The sequence below is a fragment of the Delphinus delphis genome, chromosome 20 (genome assembly GCF_949987515.2).
Source record: "Delphinus delphis chromosome 20, mDelDel1.2, whole genome shotgun sequence".
NCBI classification, from domain to species: domain Eukaryota; kingdom Metazoa; phylum Chordata; class Mammalia; order Artiodactyla; family Delphinidae; genus Delphinus; species Delphinus delphis.
In genome coordinates this window covers 3,394,418-3,416,456 of record NC_082702.1, presented here as the reverse complement: position 1 = coordinate 3,416,456, position 22,039 = coordinate 3,394,418, and the positions used below count along the sequence as shown (strand labels likewise).

General features: G+C 58.8%; 1 protein-coding gene across 5 annotated transcripts; it reads right to left on the bottom strand.

Annotated features, from left to right (window-relative positions):
* Window positions 1–275: 275 nt before the first annotated feature.
* PPP1R12C (protein phosphatase 1 regulatory subunit 12C) lies at window positions 276–21,543 on the bottom strand. Of its 5 annotated transcripts, none has more exons than XM_060000715.1 (22): window positions 20,852–21,543; window positions 16,879–17,009; window positions 16,685–16,803; window positions 10,418–10,577; window positions 6,557–6,701; window positions 6,393–6,467; window positions 5,024–5,097; window positions 4,816–4,943; window positions 4,644–4,717; window positions 4,223–4,381; window positions 4,079–4,146; window positions 3,324–3,461; window positions 3,047–3,137; window positions 2,844–2,927; window positions 2,705–2,765; window positions 2,465–2,550; window positions 2,320–2,366; window positions 2,145–2,208; window positions 1,751–1,927; window positions 1,421–1,471; window positions 1,180–1,230; window positions 276–1,087 (listed from the first exon to the last, which is right to left on the bottom strand). In XM_060000715.1, the coding sequence occupies exons 1-22, from the start codon at window positions 21,536–21,538 to the stop codon at window positions 1,001–1,003; spliced, it is 2,757 nt and encodes a 918-aa protein (XP_059856698.1). In that variant the 5' UTR covers window positions 21,539–21,543; the 3' UTR covers window positions 276–1,000. The 5 variants fall into 5 exon arrangements, with proteins under 5 accessions (XP_059856698.1, XP_059856696.1, XP_059856697.1 ...); XM_060000713.1 differs by having other exon boundaries at window positions 279–1,087; window positions 2,145–2,238; window positions 20,852–21,469; XM_060000714.1 differs by having other exon boundaries at window positions 279–1,087; window positions 2,145–2,238; window positions 2,465–2,547; window positions 20,852–21,469.
* Window positions 21,544–22,039: the final 496 nt, after the last annotated feature.

The window sequence follows — 22,039 nt, the reverse complement described above, 5'->3', positions numbered from 1 at the left end:
AGGGCCAGGCAAGGAGAACAGGACCATGAACGGGCGAGTGAATGAATGAATGCCCCAACTTGGAGGACAGCTCCTACTTGGCTCCAGCCAAGTGCTGCCGTGCAGGACTGAACAGCTCGCACTGTCAGAGTCCTGTTTATTCAGAAAAGTCAAATCCCCGGACTTTTATACGTGAACCACCCCAAGTTTTAAATGTTGGCAACTGACTCAAATTTGTTTCAAAAGCAGTGATGGCAAGACCCAAGCTCCCCAGCCCCTACCCCTCGCCCGGCTGACCCTTCCGGCTCTGTGCCAAGCCGACTTGTGGCCACGTGGGCCCTGGACTGGGACCTCTGTTCCAACTGACCGCTCTTCCTGGAGCCCTGTCCCACCCCGTGACGGGCAGGCACAGCCCCAGCACGGGAATGGGAAGCAGCGCCCCACCTCCAGCCAAGGACGCAGCCACTGAGTGGCAACTTCACGACTTTTATTTGTGGTGCCTGTGCTTTATCTCGAAAATACCTTCTCCCCCTGCCCCAGACAGTGGGCCGCGAGGGGGCAGCAAAAAATAGAAGACATCCCTCCCTATTGCACACGGACCCTATACACAGGCCCACCTGGCCGAGGCCAGAGGGACTATTGGCACATTCTCGGATCCCTGTTCACGAGTGGGAGGGGTGATGAGGGTGGCATCACACGTGAGGGGGGACCTCTGGGCGGCCACTCTGGTCCTGGCGCTTCTTGGTCCTCGGTTCCTTCCTGGTCCCGCCTCCAGCCCCAGTCCCCCCTCAGCGACGTCCCCCTACCTGGCTCGGCCTCCGCCTCCATCCTGGCCTCGGATGGCCCCCCTTGGCTCCTGGGGACTCTGTACTCCCCTCCCAGTCTGGAGGTCCCGAGGGGAGGTTATGGCTTCTCAGAGACTCCCCGGGAGCCCTGTCACTCGTGTTCACGCAAAGGAAGGGGTGCATGTGGCAGAAGCAGCTGTATAAATATGGGTGCGGGGGAAGGGCCTCCTCCAGAGTCACTTGGAGAGTTTGCTGATGACGCGAATCAGGGCTGCGTTCTCATCCTTGAGTCGCTGGTTGTCAGCCCGGAGGTCGGACAGGGCCTGCGAGGTGGGACGCGTCAGCCAGGTGGCCCTGGGCAGGCTGCACCCACTGCCCACCCTCGCTCTGCCCTCAGCTCCCCATTAGCATTCACCTTCAGCTCCTCCTCCAGCTCCGCTGCCTTCCGCTCCAGGGCCCTGCGCTCCTGGAATAAACGGGAAGGTGAGGACGAGGGACCGGGGGTCGGGGAGGGCCGGAGGTCAAGTATGGCTGAGAGAGGCGGGGAATGGGCAGAGGGGCACGTTAGAAGGTCAGTGTGGCCCTCTTCATCCAGACCCGCCTGAGCTTGTAAGGCTGGGGACACAGCTGGCCCCGCTCCAGCCACCCTTACTCACGAATCTCTCCAGCTCCAGAAGGGCGGGCCTCTCTGCAAATCGCTCCTGCCTCTGGTGAGGACACAAAAAGAGCAGGGCTCTGAGAAACGTCCAAACCGCAATGGCCAGAAGGGGGAAACCAGCAGTGAGAGGGGGAAAGGCAGACTCCTGGCTGGCCCAGACCTCCCCACCTACTGCTCAGGACCACAAGCCCAGCCCCTCTTGGACCAGGCTCCGCCTCCGAGATCTTAGCTCTGCCCCTCATTCGCCCCCTCATTGCCCACGCTCCTCCTCCCAAGGGTCCTAGTACCCCCACCACTCAGGCCCCTCCCCTCGACGCTCTGGCCCTACCTCCCAGGGATCCGGAGCCAGCACTGGCACGCCGGCCAATTCCCACCACCTCCAGGGCCGCGGCGTCCTCACCTGCGTGGCACGCTCCAGCTCCACCTTGAGCTGCGCCAGCTGCAGTGTGGTCTCGGTCAGGGCCTCGCGAAGTCGTTCGTTCTCACTGCGCAGCTCTGCATACAGCTGGGGGCCCCAGGAGGAGGGACACGGGGGTCAGGCTTGCCGGCTGAGATGCCGCATGTTTGCAGGGAAAGGGGGTGACTGTGGCTCAGGTGGGGCCGGAAAAGAGCAGGATGCCCGGATCGGTCAGGTAGAGCCACTAAGTAGGGGGCAGGAGGGCAGGTATATACAAGCCAGCAAGTGGGGGTTAATGGCACGATCGTGGGGTGGGATCGCGAACCTTCCTGAAGCCTCCATCAGGCTCTTCTGATTCTGGCTCTGGTTCTGGGTTGAGGTCCTGCTGCCTGCGGGAAGAGGGGCCGCCCTCGGGAGTGCTGGGGTGAGGGCAAGGAGGGCGTCATGGGGCGCGCCCACGGCCCCACAGACAGCCCAAACCCTTCCTGCCCACCCTGTACCTGGATCCTGGGCTGCGGTCTGCAGGCGCCGGCTCCGCCTCCTCCCCCTGTGGGCGGAGGTGGGGTTCAGCTTGGCTCCACCCCCAACCCACCTCCAAGGCCGGCCCACAGCCCCAGCTCGGCCCGCCTGGGCCCCGCCCCGCACCTCGGCAGGTCCCCGCCACTCCTTGCTGACTCTGCGGTGCTCCTCGGCGGCCTGTGGTCGTTGCCCTTGGCCGTCAGGCGCCTCTGCTGGGGGAGGGGCAGGAGTCAGCCCAGTGATCTGTGGAGGGGTCCCCTCTGCAGGGTCAGGGTCTCTGGGCCCAACCCCCAGGAAAACAGTAAGACTGTAGCAGGAGGGAGCCGGTGGGCCCAGGTTGACCACCTCCCAGAGACCAGACCTCACCTCTCTGGGCAGGGCCATCAGAGTTCTCGACCCCGGGGACTCGGGGTCGCCGGGAAGGGTCCTGTGGGAGAGGGGCACGGGGGTCAGAGGACGAGGGCATCTTGTACCACCCCCTGCCCGGGCACCTGAACCCTCTCACCAGGCTTTGCAGGCACGACTTCTCTGGCTCTGGGGCCTTTCCTGCAGCCTTCTCTGCTTCTTTAAGGTCTGTCAGAGTCACACCCTGGCACGGAGAAGGGGGCAGTCAGGGGGTCCAGGACTCAGGGCCCAGCCCCTTCAGGACAGTCTAGGCCCCCAGGCCCTCCTCCCGCGGACCCAGGGGTCCAGGCCCCCATCCCACACCTGCGTGGACCTCCGAGACTGGCGCATGAGGCGAGAGCGAGCTTTCCGCTGAGATTCAGACTCCTCGTCCCGTACAGGCATCTGGTAGGACCTGAGCGAAGGGCCCCGACCTCAGAGAGGGTTCCTTTGGACCCTGTCCCATCCCATGGTTGACACTCTCTGGGGGAGTCAAGTTCGGCCAGAGGACCTCAGCGCCAACCCTGGGACTCCTGGGTAAGGCAGCTGTCTCCCAGCTGGGGAGACAGCTGCTTCCTGCCCCCAGGCCTCTTCACCTCACCTCCGGCGGTCGCGGGAGTCCGCTGGGGGCGCTGCAGAGGCTACGGGGACATTTGGCTTCACTGGGGATTCGGGCTCCGGAATCCTGGAGGCATGAGTGGAGTTACCCAAGGGAGGAGGAGGCCTGGAGATCTCAGACCTGTGTGAACGCATTCAATCAGCAAATGTTACTCAAGCTTGCGTTACATGGCAGGTACCACACATACAGCAAGAAGCACAAGAAAAAGAAACAAATCATCTCTGCCCCGATGAGTCAAATCTGAGCAGAAAAGATGCAAGCAAAAGAGAGGATAACCACAGAAAGCTCAGGACACCACATGGTACGTCAGAAGAATGAAGCACCCTGGAGAAGAAAAGACAGAGCAAGGACAGGAGACCGGAGGTGTGCGTGTCCGGAGGCTGGGGCAGTGAGTGCAGTGGGGCTGGTGGGCCTCCCTGAGAAGCTGACATTCAAACAAACCTGAGAGAGGGAGGAAGGAAGCCCTGTGGGGGTGAGTGGGGAGCCACAGTGAAGGGCCCGCGCAGGAGCGAGCCCGCGTCAGAAAGGAGGGCGGAGGGCTGGAGAGGGGGGTGGGGGCCGCCGGAGGCCGGATCACGGTGGCCTTGGAGTTTTACTGTGAGCTTTTACTTGATGCACCAAAAGGGAAACTGAAGCCAAGAGTGGGAGGCAGGGACCAGACCCCAGAGAGCAAAGGCTGACAAGACAGGGGCCCAGACCTGCCCCACTCCCGGCGGGACCCGGGCCGTCAGACTCACGGGGCAGAGGACTCCGGCACCTTCCGGGAGGGGGTGGGGGTAATTCTGGCAAGACGGGGCTCCCTGGCCTGCGGGGAGAGGAGAGGAGGGGGCTATTCTCCTTGACTAGGCAGGGTCTGGTCCCCTGCCCCTCACCCTGCTCACCTGAGTGTAGGTCCCTTCCAGCCGCGAGGAGGAGGCGGAGCGCTGCAGCCCAGCCCCCGAGGCACCCTCGGCGCCCCGCCTCTCCGCAGGGCCTAGGGCCCCAGAGCTCCCCGTCTTCTGGAGGCCAAAGCGCGTGGAGAAGGGGGCCTCGTCGGGGGTCTGGAGAAGGGAAGGGTATCAGTTACAGGGAGAGGGTCCTACTTCTCAAGAACTTCAAGTGTTACCCCCAAAAGGACCACCACAAACTACAACTGGGGGGTGGGGAGGACAGGCACAGTCAGGAAAAGGCAGTCAGTTGTCCCAGAGGATTCTGGGAACTGTAGTCTTCACCACACCTGCCCTGACAGGAGGTTCACAGGCTTTACGGCTACGCCCCCCACAACCTCCCGGGCCAGCACGGCCTCCGGGAACCCAGACTCACCATGGGGCTCCTGGGGCTAGAGGGTGGCGGGGAGGAGACCCCGTTGAGCGTTCTGGATTCTGCAGGAGGTGGCTCTACAGCGTGGGAAGCAGGAGAGGTCTCTGAGCACCAGCCCTTCCTCCCGCAGCCCCCTCCTCTCCAGATTCAGGACCCCAGCCCCCCAGCCCCTCACCTGAGGGGCCTTCTTCTCCCTCATCCTCGTCCCGGATTGGGGGCCCCCCTGCCCCACCAGGCCGGCGCTCCTTGGACAAGTCCTGGAGGGAGATCTTCTCACGGCTGCTCAGACGACATACAGAGCTCCTGGTGGGAAGGGGAGGGCGTTGGGGTCCAAGCCCTGGGGAACCTCCAGCCCACCCACCCTCCAGGCGCTTCTCCCCTACCTTCGGTGTTTGCTGCTGGAGGGCCCCTGGGGCTCCTGGCCCCTGCTCTGGGAAGCTTCCTTTTGGTTCCGAAGCTGAAAGGGGGAAGGGGGCCACTGGGGAGGGGCAGAACACGCAGACCCTCCTGGGTCCCACATACAACTGTGCCGGGGTGGAGGTGGTACAGGGGGGAATGAGATGATCTGTGCACTCGCTGAGTTTTCCTAGACATGGCGCCCTGGGTCTCAAATGAGTCGTCCAGTACTCAGGGGCCCCCAGGCTTCCTGGCCTCTACCTCCCAGGGGCGAGCTACCCAATCTTCTCCCCAACCCCTCAGCACACCGGACACGGGCTGCCAGGCCTGGCCTCCTCCCTTAAGGCTCGCTGTCAGGCCCAGCCCCCAAATGGCATCTCAGGGCGCAGTTCCCCGACTGCTGTGTCTTCACACCTCGGAGCCTGCACAGCAGTTCCCCCGCCCCTCCTAGCAAACCCCTTGTGCTGCAGGTCTCCCTTCCCAGACACCCCCAGGCCTCGTCTGTGCCCCCACCTCTCAGAGACCCTGCTTCACCCACTAAACGCCCTCCCAGAGCCCCCAGCCTCCTCACCTGGCATTCAAGGCCCTTCAGGGTCTGCCCCTCTCCAAATTCCGGGTACCATACGACTCCCCACCCCTGAGCCTCTGCACGTACTGCTCCCTCAACAGTGTGTGAGCCCTGGTCCCCAGGAAGCTGCCCAAGTCCGCCAAGCCGGAAACAGGACCGTCTCCCTCCGTGTTGCCACAGCCAAGCTGTAAACACGGGGTCTGGTCCTGTCTACCTGCCACTCGCCAGAAGCTCCAGGCAGAGGGCCTGGCCCCAGAAGGCCTCAGGAGATGTTTCTTGCCACCTAAGAGTGCTTACTGTGTGCCAGGCAGGGTTCTGAATGCTTTTGTTTAGTTACATACATACCACTCATAGCATAATACGTACTCCACGTAACAGAACATGTAACTCATAAAGTGCGCCGTGCTATCCCCATTTTACAGATGAGGTAACCGAGGCCCAAAGAGGTTAAGTGACTGGCCTGAGCTCACACAGCACATCCATGGCAGAGCTGGGATTCAGACCCCGAGTCCGCACCGTTCACCCCTTCATTCTGCGTTTTTCCAGCAACAAGGCCTGGCCCAGTGCTGGCGGGGGGGCGTCCCAGGGGTGACGAGGCCCAGCCCAAGCCTGGATAGATGACTGCCATCTGCATCCCAAGGTCCCCCGGGGCCCAAGGCCCCGCCTCCCCCTAGTGCCCAGCTGTGCCCCTCCTCCTGGCTCCCCACTGGGCCCAGGTCACCGGCCAGGGAAGGGCAGGTCCCCAGGGACGTGGAGGCCCTCCCTCCTGGCTGTAGACAGACACTCACGTCCTCCTGCTTCCGGGCCAGCTCCTCCAGCAGGCTCAGCACCTCCTCATCCGCTAGATCACAGGGACGCTGCCCCTGGGTGGGGAGGGGAAAAGGCAGGTGAGGAGTTGGTGGACGGGCCCTCCCAGCCCCCACCGGTCCCCGGGCCCCGGACCGGCCCTCACCGCGTGCGTCAGCGAGTCCATGCCCCCGCCGTGCTCCGCCAGCAGGCGGCAGGCGTCCTCCACGCCCCAGTGGGCTGCGGCGTGCAGGGGCGTCCAGCCGTCCCCATCCCGCAGCTCCGGGTCGTAGCCGGCCTGAAGCAGCAGCCTGGGGGCCAGGGAGGCTCAGGTCAAGGACCAGGACAGGGACTCGGGGCCAAGAGCTAAGGTCGGCCAGCTGTGCTGTGGTGGCAGTACCAGCTGTGACAGTACCGAAACCGGTCCTGGGCCAGGGGGTGAAGCGTCATGGCCCCAAGGCGCCCTCTCCCGGAAGTGACCCTCTCTGCCACCGCTTTGACTCCTCCCCTGGCCTAGCAGGTGGCCTCTGGAACCCTGCTTCTTGTACCTGCAATGCTCAACTCTTCTGAGCGTCACCCCTGGTTGTGAGACAGCTCCAGGGGAGGTGAGGGCAGGGGTTCCCCAGCACCCAAGCCTAGAGAAAGGATGAGACCCCAGAAGGGGCGGCCTGGGGGCAGCACTCTTCCAGGACCCCTCTGGCTCAGAGCAGCGGTTCTCAACCAGGACCACATAGCCGCCTGGGGACGTCTGGCCGTGTCTGGAGATGTTTCTGGATGTCACAACGTAGGGGTGGGCGCCAGAAGCATCAGTGCGTCGGCGCCAGGGATGCTGCTAAACAACCCACAGCACAGAGGATGGGCCCACAGCCAGGAACGATCTGGTCCAAATGCCACCAGTGCCGAGACAGAACCCCTGGCTTAGACGGTTCTTTCCCGTGAGATAATCACCACCTTAGACCACACGATCTGGTCCAGGGCAATTCTGCAAACTCAGCGTAGGGTAGACACGCGGGCTTTTAGAGAACTGCATTTAGGTTCCGTGTCAGTGAGAAAGAGCTGAAGCAAGGTGGGAAAGGCGGAGAGACGAGGTACCTTGTAAAGAGCCTTTAAACAAAAGCGCCTCTGCAGGCCCCCAGCTCATCTGCTCCAGCCGTGCGGGCGTCCGCTCCTGCCCCAAGCACGCGCCCACCTTGGGCTCCGCTGTTCTCTCTGCCCAGTGAACGTTCTCGAGGCATCAGTGCCTTTCACGCGGCCACCCTCTCGGTAGTCACAACCTCCTCCCCGAATCTCGAAGGGGACCTCCCCACCACACTCGCTCTCCCCCACTGCCCTGTTTATATCCCTCTGGACCAGTGGTTCTCAACTGGGGACGACGCTGACCCCCAAGGGACGCTGGGCAACGCCCAGAGATGTGCCTGGTTGTCGTGACTGCGGTGGGGTGTGGCTCCTGGCACCTAGTGGGTGGAGGTCAGTGTCCCACCCCCATGAACAGGACAGGCCCCCAGGGTTATCCAGCCCCACGTCACCAGGGTGGAGGCTGAGGACCCCTCCCTGAGCACTCAGGGCCATGTGATGTGACCGGCTTCCTCAGTCACTTCTCTGTCTGTCTCCTCGACAAGGCTGCGAACTGCACATGGGCCCAGATCTGTCTCGTTTGCTGCTATATCCCCGGTACCTAAAAGATGGTCTGGCATACAGCAGGTGCTCAGTAAGTGTTGAGTGAACAGCATCAAAGAAATGTACACCTCTACCCTGCCACTCATCTTTAACGAGGAGAATGTCAGCTACATTCTTCCAAAAATGCAGTCCATAGATAGACCTGGTTGTAAACCCATACTAAGGGGCAGAAATGAAATTACAGTCAGTGAGTATCTCTAAGGCCAAAGCGTTTCAGTTCTGTGGCAGAGAATGAGGCTGTCCATGCATATCCACTCTCCTTCCACCTTTAATCATGGTACCCAGGGACCTCCCCGGTGGTCCAGTGGTTAAGACACTGTGCTCCCAATGCAGGGGGCCCAGGTTGGGTTCAATCCCTGGTCAGGGAACTGGATCCTGTGTGCTGCATCTAAGACCTGGGGCAGCCAAATAAATAAATAAATAGGCGGGGAGCCACTGCAGAGCCCTGAATGAAGATGAGGCCCCCTGCCCTGGGAAGACGCTTCTAAAAAAAAAAACATGGCGCCCAGCTTTCAGGGGTTGCCTGCTGAGGCAGAATCTCCCAGTCTCCCTCACAGCTAGGAGCGGCCAGCCGAGAAGGGTCTGGCAAATGGGACGTCAGTATTCAGTGTGTACGCCGCTTCTGGACTGTCCTTTTAAAAGACATGGACATTTGCTCCTTTTGCCCCCTGCTTTTTCCTGCTGGCTGGGACACAGATTCAAGGGCAGGAGCTGAAGCAGCCACCTGAGGCTCAGGGGTGGAAGCCACGGGTAGAAGAGGGCACAGCTTCCAGGGCTGGGCACAGCACCGGGCCTGACCGTCCCACCCTCCTTGCCACAGGGACCAGCCCTGGGATGAGCAGGTGTGCCAGGCAGCCCAGTGAGTATCAGACCCAGGACTTTCGCTGGAACTACGGAGGACGAGGCACTCTACCTCTGAATGAGGGGAAGCAGCCAGGACACGAGGCTGGAGCTGTTAGGCGTCATCTTAAGCTCCTCGCTGAAAAGCTTCCTTTTTTTTTTTCTTCCCCAGCCCCACCGTGCAGCTTTCGGAATCTCAGTTTCCCGACCAGGTACTGAACCTGGGCCACAGCAATGAAAGCCCAGCATCCTAACCACTAGGCCACCAGGGAATTCCCCTGGAAGACCTTTCTAAAAATTCATTAACACAGAGGTGAGCAGAGATGGAGAGATTCATCTGGACTCCGTTTATATACTAAATATAAAGTAGAACATCACATGAGAGAGAGGGAAAAAATAAAGAGAGAACAGGGGAGTCTGATGATAAGAAGTAGAACCAACTACTGACAGGAAGGGGTGAGGCACTCAGAAATGGACAAGACCAAGGTGAGGATGAGAAGCAGAGAGTACACGCTGCAACAATTTAAAATATAGATGCACCGAATAACCTGGCCTTGAAATATGCAGCACAAAAACTGACACAACTACAAGGAGAAACAGCAAAAATCCACAACCATCGTGAGACGTTTTACTGCACTTCTCACAGCAACTGAGAGAATAAGCAGATGGGGGAAAAAAATCACTACGGATACAGAAGATTTAAATAGCATGAGTACAAAGTGGACCTAATGACCTATACAGGACGCTGTACTTAACACCACAATTCTTTTCCAGCTTACAGACTGGGTTATGAGGCATTCCAGCTTACACAGACTGGGGCATGAAGCAAACCTCAATGAATTCCAGAAATCTGGAATCACAGAGAACCTGTTCTCTGACCACAGTGCAAGTGAGCCAGGAAGTGAGTACAGGCAGACCTCGGAGATATTGAGGATTTGGTTCCAGACCACCGAAACAAAGCAAATGTTGAAATAAAGCGAGCCACATTGATTTTTTGGTTTGCCAGTGCATATAAGAGTTAAGTCTGTTATGTGTACAGCATTATGTCTTTAAAAAAATGTACATACATTAAAAAACACTTTATTGCTAAAAAACGTTCGCCTTCATCTGACAACGTAGGGTTGCCACAAATCTTCAATTTGTAAAAAAAAAAAACAAAAAAGCACTACTGGCGAAGCACAATAAAATGAGGTATACGTGTAATTCAACTACGACTAGAAAATCCCATGTATTTGGAAATTAATGACATACTTCTAAATGATCCCTGGGTCAAGGAAGACTACAGGTTGGAAAATGTTTTAAACTGAAGGACAGGGAGAAGCCTGCACATCAAGACTTATGGATGCAGCTAAGGCTGTATCTAGAGGGAAATGCATGGCCTTAGGTACATGAATTAGAAAAGGGAGGGAATGGACAAAATCCACAAGAAGGTGTAAGACAGTGAGAAGCAACAGGCTGGCCCAGCGCAAGGGGCAGGGGAAGAGGGAGGGTCTACACCGGCCCAGCTCACCTCATCACTTCGATGTAGCCCTTGGCGGCGGCCACGTGCAGGGCAGAGGCCCCCGTGCGGGGGTGCCGGGCCTCTGGCATGGCGCCCCCGTTCAGCCAGCACCTTGTGTCGTGAAGCAGCAACTCCTCCTCGGCCCGTTTGGCTGCTTCCACATCCACACCTGGGAGGACGAGAAGGGGGGATAGGTGGGACTCCCACCCTGAGACCCAGGAAGCACAGAGTGGCACCTGGCCTGGTCCCTCTGCTCTGAGCCTCCTCTGGGAGGACTAGCTCTGAACTAGCTCTGTTACTTCCCAACCATGCTCCGTGAAGCCCTGGGGTCCACTAAGGGTCTCTGAGTCACTGCTGGGGGCTGGGAGGATGGAGGGCGCAGGAATCTTACATCTTACACTTCCTATCACTACAGATACAGTCCTTAGCCCAGCATCTTTGTGTGTTTTGTCACCGTTATCACTCATGAGTAGGATAAACCAGGCAAAAAGCCACTAAACAGTGCCCGTACCTTGGGGCAGCGGCACCTTCCCACCAGCTGCTGTTCCCTGCTGTCACCTGCACAATCTGTGCGAGGCCAGCATGCTTCCTCACTCGCCAATTTCACTGTAGTCAACTGGTCTCATGGAAAACTGTACTGCATTTATGGATGCAAAAGGCACGTTATGACTTTAAACATAAGTTGACTGTGGATCAAAACGGGCAGCCTTGTTGAGGCTGGAATATTACCTTTAGACTGTCACGGAGAATCTGTACTTTGCACGTTATGAACTATTGAGACGGGAGCCAAAAACAGTCTCTTCTAAGGAATGTGTACTCTCTCTCCTGGGAAGTGTATTACTGGCTGTTAGTTTTTCGATTGTGAAATTTCTCACTCACCCAAGCGCTGCACAGAGTTGAGCCGCCCTGCTCAGCAGCCGTCAGCAACGTGCAGCTACGGAGCCCCTGAACTGTGGCTACTTCCCACTGAGACGCCTTGTAAACGTAAAATACACTGGATTTCGAAGCACAGGAAAAAAGTGTGCGGCAGCTCACGCGTAGTTTTTCATATTGATTACATATTGAAATGATAATGTCTCGGACGTACTGGATTAAATCACTATATTACTATAATTAACTTCAACTGTTTTTGTTTTTCCACGCACCTACTTGGAAATTCTCAGTTACGCCTGTGGCTGACTCTGGCTTTCCACTGGACAGCACTGGCGACGACGCGGTGTACGGTCGCCTGGCTTACGGCAGTGCAAGGCGACAGAGGCAGTGACAGGGTGCCCCTCCCCGCGGCCCCAGAGGTAACCACCTTCATCAATCTGCTTTCCTGAACGGGAAACTGGTTACACCCTTACTGCAGGTTGGAAATGCTGCCCCGGGTCTACCCGGAGGATCCCAGAAACGCAATCCCCGCCGGGACCGAATCTGTCCGGGTCCAGCTGCGCACTGGCGCCACCCGGTGGCACCTGGGCACTCGGACTAAACGCCAATGGATTACCTTAGGGTCCCCTGGCTGGCGGGGACTCCCAGGGGCAGCTATTCCAGGAATGTCTGGCTGGCTAGGGCCCATCCCGCAGGCCCAGGCTGGGGTGGAGGCCAGGAGAGTGCCAGGCACTCAGGGACCCCCCCCCCCCTCTCTCCTCTCCGACCTCCTTAAAGGGAATCACCTACATTCAGTCCTATTATAGATGCAGGCGCCTTGCTGCGGGCAGGGAAGGGCAGAGTTTGCCAATCTTTTATTCAGCAACCACAGTTAGTATCCTGCGTGTTCAAACGCATCCTTCTGCAGCTTTGCTCTTTGCCGAGATTTGCCCATGTTTATTAACAGAGCTCCTCATGGGGGTTGGCAAACTACAGCCTGCACGTGCGGGCCACCAGTTTGGTTAACATAAAATTTACCAATTTCACTATTTTATTTATTTATGTATGTATTTATTTTATTTAATTTTGCTGTGTTGGGTCTTCGTTTCTGTGCGAGGGCTTTCTCTAGCTGCGGCAAGTGGGGGCCACTCTTCATCGTGGTACGCGGGCCTCTCACTATCGCAGCCTCTCTTGTTGCGGAGCACAGGCTCCAGACGCGCAGGCTCAGTAGTTGTGGCTCATGGGCCTAGTTGCTCCGCGGCATGTGGGATCTTCCCGGGCCAGGGCTCGAACCCGTGTCCCCTGCATCGGCAGGCAGATTCTCAACCGCTGCGCCACCAGGGAAGCCCAGTTTCACTATTTTCAAGCGTACGACTCAGTGGCTTTTAGGACTTTCACAACGTGCAACCACTGACCCTATCTGTACCTCAACTTTCTCATCACCCCAAATGGAAACCTCGTACCCCATTAAGCAGTCCCTCCCCAGCCCCTGGCAACCACCAATCCACTTCCTGTCACTGCGGACTTGCCTCTTCTGGACGGCCGCCTGTGTTTGTAAGTAAAGTTTTATTGGAACACAGCCACACCCACTCATTTACATATCCTCCCTGGCTGTTTTCCCCACCACAGCAGCAGGGTAGAGTGGTTGCAACCTGACAGCATGTCCCGCAAAGCCTAAAATATTTACTGCCTACGGACTTCCCCAGTGGTCCAGTGGTTAAGACTCTGAGCTTCCATGGCAGGGGGCCTGGGTTCGATCCCTGGTTGGGGAAGTTCCACATGCCATGTAGTGTGGCTAAAAAAAAAAAAAAAAATTTACTGCCTAAAGCGTTTGCCGACCACTGCTTGGATCACTCATTTATAGATTACTGACTGATCCGTTCGCCCTTGGGTGTCGGCCACATCCTCTCAACACTGAAGCCTCCATCGGGTGGCCTAGGAGTGCTGGAACACTAGGAATGTGGATCTCCAGCTGTAATCCATGCTGTCCAGCTGGTTCCCACAGTGGCTGGAATCACCCGCACTCCTGCCGGCCAGAGATAAGAGTGCTCCGCCTTGCCATCACTGGAACTGACTGTCAAAGCTGCCCGTCTCTGAGAGTAACTGCCCCACGTCCACTGTCCTGATGTTAGGATTCCAAGTGATTGCTTCAAATGCTTCAGAAACACTTTACGTGTCCTCCCTGCCCAGTTCCAAGTCCCTGTGGGTCCGACCATGGCCCTTCTGAGCAAGCGGCCAGAGAGTCCTGTGCTTGGACTGTGTCCCTGTGGCCCGGGCCGTGGGAAGAGCATCTGCAGTGGAGCTGTTGCTTGGACCTGCAGGCATCCAGTCTCCCGCCTCCGTGAAGACTTCTGCCTTTTCCTGACCCCTGCTTTCAGCCGATGTGGCTGAGCCCACAGCCCGGCTCCATGGGTGACCACTTCACCAGGCCTGACCATCCTCCGTGCCACCGTGAATGGCTCAGGGGCAAGCTTGTGACCAAGGTGGCCCTAAGAGTGTCAGGCAGAGGACTGTGGATGGGACTACGGAGGAGTTGCGTTCTAGCTCTGCTGGGGCATCAGCCTGCACTGCTAGCAGCCATGCTCAGAATCAATACCTCACGGAGAGAAGCTGTCTAAGAATGAAGTCAACACAGAGTTCAGCAGTGATGGAGGGATTCTTTTGACTCTGTGCACCTCGATCAAACCACGCCTCAAGTCCATAAAACTCCTAGACCGCAGTTACCTAAGCCCATAAACTGTCTTCTTTTTTATTTTATTTTATTTCTTTTTTTCTTTTTTTCTTTTTGCGGTACGCGGGCCTCTCACTGTTGCGGCCTCTCCCGTTGCGGAGCACAGGCTCCGGACGCACAGGCTCAGCGGCCATGGCTCACGGGCCCAGCCACTCCACGGCATGTGGGATCTTCCCGGACCGGGGCACGAACCTGTGTCCCCTGCATCGGCAGGCGGACTCTCAACCACTGCGCCACCAGGGAAGCCCTTCTTTTTTAAACTGTGGTAAAATACAGAGACTCTGACGACCACGCTTCGCTGAGGCTTCCGTGTGAAGGCGAGCATCGCGGAGCTGTGGGGCAGGAGCCACCCGACTCCGGAGGCGGAGGCTGCAGTGCTGTTGGCCGGTGCCTCCCACCCCCAGCAGTGCAGCAGAGCGTCCTCCCAGTAGGACCACAGGCCTTTGTGCCTGGTCGGCCCTACAAGCCAACATCCCCCAACCTTCGCCCCGCAAAAGGGGAACATGGGCTGCTGTGAGAAGGTGTTGTGAGCTCTAGGCACTTCCTGCAGAAACACACAGGATGTCCGAGAGACCACCCACCCCCTGGCGGCCTCCACGCATTGCCCTGCAGACTACTTTTTTTTTTTAATTTTTAAATTTTATTTAATTTATTTTTTATACAGCAGGTTCTTATTAGTTATCTATTTTATACATATTAGTGTATTATGTGTCCAGCCCCATCTCAGACTACTTTTTAACTACAAAGGGAGGAAGATGCCTCCACGGTAGAGTCACCTGGGCAACCCCCCGAACGAGGTTCAAGGTTAACATCACCAGTAACGGGGCAGAGAGACAGAGCCTGTCTCCCGGAGGGACTCGCTAAGAAGTTCCTGCCAAAACTGCAGAACTGAAGAAACAGCCAGGTCCAAGCTGAGGGACCTGTGTGTGAAACAAGGGAGGGTGAGGAGGGCGAAGGCTGATCCAGGTGGAGGGAGCTGGATGTGACATGAGAACCAGGTGCAGGGAGAGACCCAGGGAGGTCCACCCCTAGAGGAGAGGGAGGGAACACGGGCAATCATGCCAAAAAGTGAAAGATCCCTGAGTCCATACTTTACGATTCCACGTATACAAAACGTCCAGAACAGGCAAAGCTAGAGACACAAAGCCAATGAGAGGGATGCAGGGCTGGGGATGACAGCTCTGGGGTGTGGGATTTCTCTTGGAGTGATCAAAATCATCTAAAATCGATGTGGGGACTTCCCTGGTGGCGCAGTGGTTAAGAATCTGCCTGCCAATGCAGGGGACATGGGTTCGGGCCCTGGTCCGGGAAGATCCCACATCCACATGCCGCGGAACAACTAAGCCCGAGCGCCACAACTACTGAGCCTGCACTCTAGAGCCCACGTGCCACAACTACCGAGCCCGCGTGCTACAACTGCTGAAGCCCGCGCAGCCAAAACTAAATAAATAACATTTTAAAAAATAATAAAAATTTAAAAAATAAAATAAAATCGATGTGGTGTTGGATGCACAACACTTAGTGTGAATACACTAAAAACAAACACCAGATCGCACACTTCCAAAGGGTGAACTGTACACACTGTGAATTGTATCTCCATGAAGCTGCTGAAAAGCCCTGGTAGATCTCAGTGAAGGTCGTGTGGGCACTCATCGGACTGCTATCAAAACCTGCCTCTGAGTTTGAAGTTTTTTGAGATAAAAAGGTGGAGAAGGGGAGGGAGAAAACCCCGGTTCTGTCTTTCCTTTGCTTCCCACTCCCCTCCACCTGAACCAAAGCAGGGCTCCTGGACCTCAGCTGCCCACCTCGGCTCGCCCACCAGCACCTCCTACCCTGCGTGGCTCTCACGACCACCGACACACAGCTGCCCAAGGGCGGGCCCTTGCCCCTCCCGCCCAGAGCCAAGCCGGCCGTCTGGGCGTCACCTCGGACGCCCCGGCATCTACTTTTCACCAGCCTGCCCGCACCTCCTGTGCAGCCCTCCAGACCTGCCAGGCCCACTGGCCCTGCGCTCACTCACACCTTCCCACCCACTGAGCCCTGACCACCCGCGAGGTACTGCTGCTGCCACCCTCGCTCTGCGGATGAGACAGTCACCTCCACAGCTGGGCTGTGACCCAGGGCTCCGGCGGGAGACTGGGTGAAGCGGTGAAGCTGCTGGCCATCCCCCACCTGACCTGCCCCGTGTCCTCCGCCCCCAGCTCAGCCACGCACACGGCACACCAACTGGCCCCAGACGGCTATTTGTAGCGGGGCAGGGGGAAGGTGAGAACCTGCTAGAAGTAATACACACTCCCCCTAGAAAAATGAGCATGGCCAGACAGAGCTTTGAGGGGTCCTGGGCCCCATATTAAGGACACTGGGCTCAGTGATCCTGAGCACGGGACAGACCAGGTCCCCAGAAGCCTGTGCATTCCCCTACCCACACCCCAGCAGAATTCCTATCACCTGCAATCACGCAACGAACCCCTGGACAAGCCTCTACCTCAACTTCCACAGTCACTCGAGGATAAGGTGACACTGCAGGCCAACAGCGGTTTGCGCTCTTATTCTGTGCCCAGCACTTCCTCCAATTACTCTGGAAACCCTGGGGGTAGGTACTCACACCCCGCTTCCCATGTAGGGACTGAGGCCCAGAGAGTCAGGGTCCTCGGGAACGGAGGGCCCGCCCCGCAGCAGCCCCCGAGGCCCACCTCGGCGGGCAATCTCCACCTTCAGCAGCCCCTCCATGGCGTCAGACTCGGCCAGGTCCAGGGGCAGGTCCCCATCACTGTTCACCGCGGCGATGTTGGCCCCGTGGCTCAGTAGGTACCTGGGGGCAGGGCGAGGTCAGAGCGGAAGGGTCCGGCCCGTTCTCATCAGGCCCCGCCCACCCTCCCCGCCTCACCTGGCGATGTCCAGGTAACCACAGGAGGCGGCCACGTGCAGGGGTGTCCAGCCCTCATTATCTGCCTGGTTCACCGTGGCACCCTGCTCCACCAGGAAGCGCACCACCTCCAGGTTCTCGTCGATGCAGGCCTGGGGGGAGGGACAGGCTGTCACCTTCACCTGGTCCAGACCCTGCATGCCCTGCCGGCAGGACCCCTGGCAGGGACCGCTAGGCAGATGCAGGGCCAAGCGGCCCTGACAATCAAGGAGAAGACCCAGATGGCTCTGGAAAACACCAACCCTGTCCCCGGAGGCCCCTCCAGCCATCCAGCTGTTTAAAACCCCCCGGCTTCCCAGTGGTTAGGTCAGCCAGGCATCTGGGGCTTACTGGAGACCATGAGAGGAGGAACTGGACAGAGAAGAGAGGGGGGCTTCACACCCAGGTGTAGGAATCCTGAACGGTGCTTGTTAGATGAGACACACCCACAGTCACTACCGAAGGATGGGGCTTCCAGTGATGAACCAAAGGGAGGAGGCCCAGCCCCTCCTCCCTCAGACCCAGGGGTCCAGGGCCCCAGCCCCTCCCTCAGATCCAACAGATACTCTACAAGAACTGACCATGGCCCTGCCTTGTACCTGGAGGGGAGACTGCTGGACCCCTGGGGCCCAAGGCTGTGCAGAGCTGGTAAAGTCACCAGGTCCCTGGAAACCTGGGACAGAGTGAGGGTCCCGGGCAGGCCTCCTCCACTGGGAGACATGACTGAGTTAGCGTGTGCCCGGGACCTGGGGCCCGAGGAGAGGCAGCTCCCCTGCACCGAGGGTCTCCTAGGCACAGGGCACTGCACCAAGGGGCTTGCACGGGCATCTTCCCCAATCCTACGGCTGTCAGGGTCCTGTTTGATGGAGGAAGAATCAAAGCTCCAGGAGACAAGCACTCACACCAAGTGGGGGCCAGAGAAGGGATTCAGCCCCGGGCGCGTGTGGACACTGGGTGGGCGCTGGGACCTGAGCAAGGGCTAAGGGACAGGAGTGGACCTGGACTCCCAGGTCCTCAGGGTAGGTTAACCTCCAGCTCCCTCACCTCTCCAAAACCATCCATCTGGAGAAGGGGGAGGGAGCTACAAGGGCCAAGAGCATGAAGTCATGGAAACTCAGGCTGTGAAAGGGGGGCCACACGTGCCCTGGGAACGGGATGAACTCTGGGCTCCGTTTATTTCCATTTGGTTGTCATGGTGATGGGGGAGGGGGGCAAGGAGGGAGATGGGCCTTTCCCTTTCAAGGACCTGGCCGGGCACAGGCATCCATGTGAAAGATGCCTGCGGCCTGGGCACCAGGGATCCAAGAATCCAGGCCCCCAGCCCCCCCTCCCTCAGACTCAGGGGTCCAGACTCCCCACCCCTCCCTGTTGAGAACTAAGAATCCTGGCTCACAGTCATTCCTATTCCAGACCCCGGACCCCTGGCCACTAATTACAAGGTAATTTTAGGGAGGGGGCAGAATATACCAGCCTCGTCTAGCAGTTGACAAACCAGCCTGAGGTTGGGGCTGAGGCTCGAGAACGCCTAGAGACCCGACCAGAGCAGGGAGCTGATGCCTGGGGACCTGCTCCATGCAGAACAGAAACCACAGCCGCAGGACTCACCCAGATAACGTGGGCAACTGCTCCGGTTTGCCTGTCTGGGGGTTTCCTGGGACCTGGGACTTTCAGTGCTAAAACCAGGCCAGCCTTCGGCAAAGCAACACGGGTTGGTCAGCAGACGCCCAGGCCTGACCCAAACCCCGCACCCCTGCCTGCTGGCTGTGTGACCCTAGGCGGGGACTTCCCCTCTCTGAACCTCAGATGCCCTAATCCTTCATGCCTCCTGCAAAGTCCTGGCAAGGGAGTTTACCGAGTGCTCGCCTGTAGCGGGAGTGGGAGAGGGATCCCACCTAACAGGCCAGGCCGGGGTGGTCTTCTGCAGGGTCTGGGCCAAGGGAGAGGGCGGGGAATGGGGCTTGGCCTGCAACACAGGGCCAAGAACCCCTTCGGGAAGGTCGAGGGGAGCCGGGGCAGGGACGATGGCGGAGGAAGGGGGACAATGAAACCTGAGGCCCCTTTCCTGGGCGTGCCAAGCTCTGAGACCCTCCTCTAGATGGAGGAAAATGTCCCAGAAAGCACTAGGGCCTCTGCAGGGCACAGGCCTGGGGGTAGGGAAAGGGAAAGGGGGGAGGGGTAGTGCTTGGACCAGGGGCTGCAACTCCCCAACTGGATGCCCACAGCCGCTTCCTGAAGGGTGTTTTTCCTCCTTTGCCAGAGCCCTGCCAGGGAGGGGCTGACTACTGGCCCCATTAACAGATAAGAAACCTGAGGCACAGAGAGAGAAGACACTAATTCGAGATCACAAAGTCGAGCAGCTGAGATCAGAACTCAGGACAACTCTGCTTTGCTGAGCCTCTCCTCTTCCTGGGAACCTGAGAAGTGGGCCTCTTCCTGCCTCCACCCCACTCCTCTGCCCCCTTCCAAGGTTTCCTTCCCAGGGTCCTCTCTGGGCCCCAAAGTAACCAAACCCTAGCGGTTCCGGCACAGAAGAGGGCTGGGGACTGGACCAATTCGAGGAGACTAGGAGGCAGACAGCCTCAGGGACAGAGGGAGGGGACAGAGCTCTTCTGTGGCTTGTGCCTGGTGGTCCCACTGGAGGGGGGGTAGGGAGTGATAAAAGCACACAGAACTAGAGAGAACTCTAGTTGTGGGACATTTGGGGGGCCCTGGTTCAGAGGAACCCTGGAGACAGCAATCAGAGTGTTTTGGAACGGCATGGGGGCCCCAGGGTGGACAGAGAGGAGAAACAGGGTGCTAGACCCCTTGGGAAGGTGATATGATGAGGGGCTGGGAGAAATGGCACATGCTACGGGAGAAAGAACCTGCCCAAATCCACAGGAGGGGATCCAGGCAGCGAAAGCAAGGTGACCAAAGGACAGAGAGGTGTCCCGAAGCCAGGAAGAGGTGGGTGCTTTGAGAGTTCCCAGAAAAAAAGGGTGATGATGCAGGTCTGGCCAAGGCAAGAGGAGAGGCAGAGAGGAGGTGCCTGGAGAAGAAGAAACATCTCCGAGAGAAGGCCTACAGTGGGAGACAAGAGGTGGCACAGCCCGCAGAAGGAGAATGAAGAGGCCATGAGGGTGAAGGGGGGCGGGGAGACAGCATGAGGTGACCCAGACCCGGGGAGCATCCCCTTCAAGAATACAGAGCTGGAATTCCCTGGGGGTCCAGTGGTTAGGACTCCACGCTTCCACTGCAGGGGGCATGGGTTCGATTCCTGGTCAGGGAACTGAGATCCCACGTGCTGCGAGCCACGGCCAAAAAAACAATACAGAGCCTTGAAGGCAGGGGCTCAGGAAAAAGCATCCTTAGACAGCAACAGATGGCACAGACCAAGGATGAAAGAAGTGGCGTGGAAGGCCCTGGGCCTAGCCAAAGAGGTGGCCCAGCCCAGAGACCAAGGGGGGAAGCAGCACAGGCCCAAGAAAGAGGAGGAGGATGCTCCAGGAAAGTGATACCTGCCTGGAAGGGGGAAACTGTGGGCAGCGGTAGAGCTGTAAGTGTCACCGACTCAGGAAAGAGGTCCAGCATTAGATGACAAAGTAGAGGTGGAACCAGTGGAGGTGGCACAGGCGAGACTAGTAAAGAGAGCTCAAGGTCGGGAAAGAGCAGCGCGAAGTGACGAGACTAGGAGGGACTGGACTGAGGCCGTCAACAATGGCTCGGGTCCAGGGAGAGGGCGGCGCAGGGTGGCAAAGACCAGGGTCAGTTCAAGTGTCTCAGGGTCGGAAGAAGGGAGCTCGAGGTGGGTGGGCGGAAAAGAGGGCCAGCACGGGATGGCAGGGACCGGAGCAGCAACAACGGCGCAGACCAGGACTAGCAACGGTGACTTCGGACAGGGGAGGGAGGGTGCTCGAGGTGGCGCAGACCCAGGGCGATTCAGGTCCCCGGGACGGCCCCGGGCGGGGGCGCTGACCTGGTGCAGGGCGCTGATGCCGTCGGCGTTGGTGGAGTCCAGCACTGCGCGGGCGGGCGGCGGGGCAGCAGGGTCGAGCTCGGCGCCCGGGCCGGGGTCGGCCGCGCGTAGCATCAGGCGCGCCTCGTCCAGATCGCCGCCCGCGCAGGCCGCCAGGAACTCGGCGGCGCGCTCGAAGCGCACGGTGCGGGCGCGCCGCTCCCCGGGGCCCGGTTCGGCGCCCGCCCGCGCCCCCCACTGCCGCAGCTGCTCCCGCCGCCGCTCGCGGGCCGCTGCCGCCGCCGCCCCGGAGCCCGCCCCCGGGCCATCCTCGCCCGACATCGCACCGCCAGCCCGTGAGCGAACGAGCGAGCGAGCGAGCGCCGAGCTCCGAGCCCTGAGCTGCCGCCGCCCGCCCACGAGCCGCCGGGATCTACCGCCCGCCCAGCACCGTCCCGCGCCGCCCCGCGCCGCCCAAGTATCCACTGGCCCCCGCCCGGCGCGTGACGTCACCCCGCCGTCCCGGGGCGCTCTGGGAAATGGAGTCCTCAGCCGGGAGAGGCGAATGGCAACCGCCTCACGGAAGGCTGCGGGGAGCTCTGGGAAATGGAGTCCATAAGCGGAACTTGCTCTTGGCAACGCTCCGGCCTCGATCGGCCCCGAGGCACACTGGGAAGTTCGCAGCTCCGAGGTGTCGAAAGGAAACATGATTGAGAGGATTCTCCTGCGAGTGCTGGGAAATGGAGTCTAAAGGTTACAGGTGTGCCCCCCAGGGCATGCTGCGAAATGTAGTTCACAGCATCAAAAGGACGAAGAACTGTCCCCTGGGGACCTAGTAGGAAATGGACTTGACAGCCCGGGAGTCCTAGAAGGACTAAAAGTCCTAAAAGTCTGCTCGCTTCATCTAGAAATAAGCCCCAGGAGGACAGGAATTTTTGTCTTCCGTGTGCACTACTTGCTCCCAGTGCCAAGACCTGAGCCTAATAAAACGCGATCGGAAATAGTATTTTGGATGAATGAATGAATGGATTACCTAGGTCGTGGGAAACGTCAGGACACTACGGGAAATTTAGTCCGCAACCCTTAGACCAAGACAATCCCTGGGTGACCTCCCGGGGCATGCTGGGAAGTAAAGATTGCGGTACAAAGGTCACGGCGATCGGCCGCTGGGCACGCTGGGAAACGTAGTCCTCGGGGCCACGCCCCTAA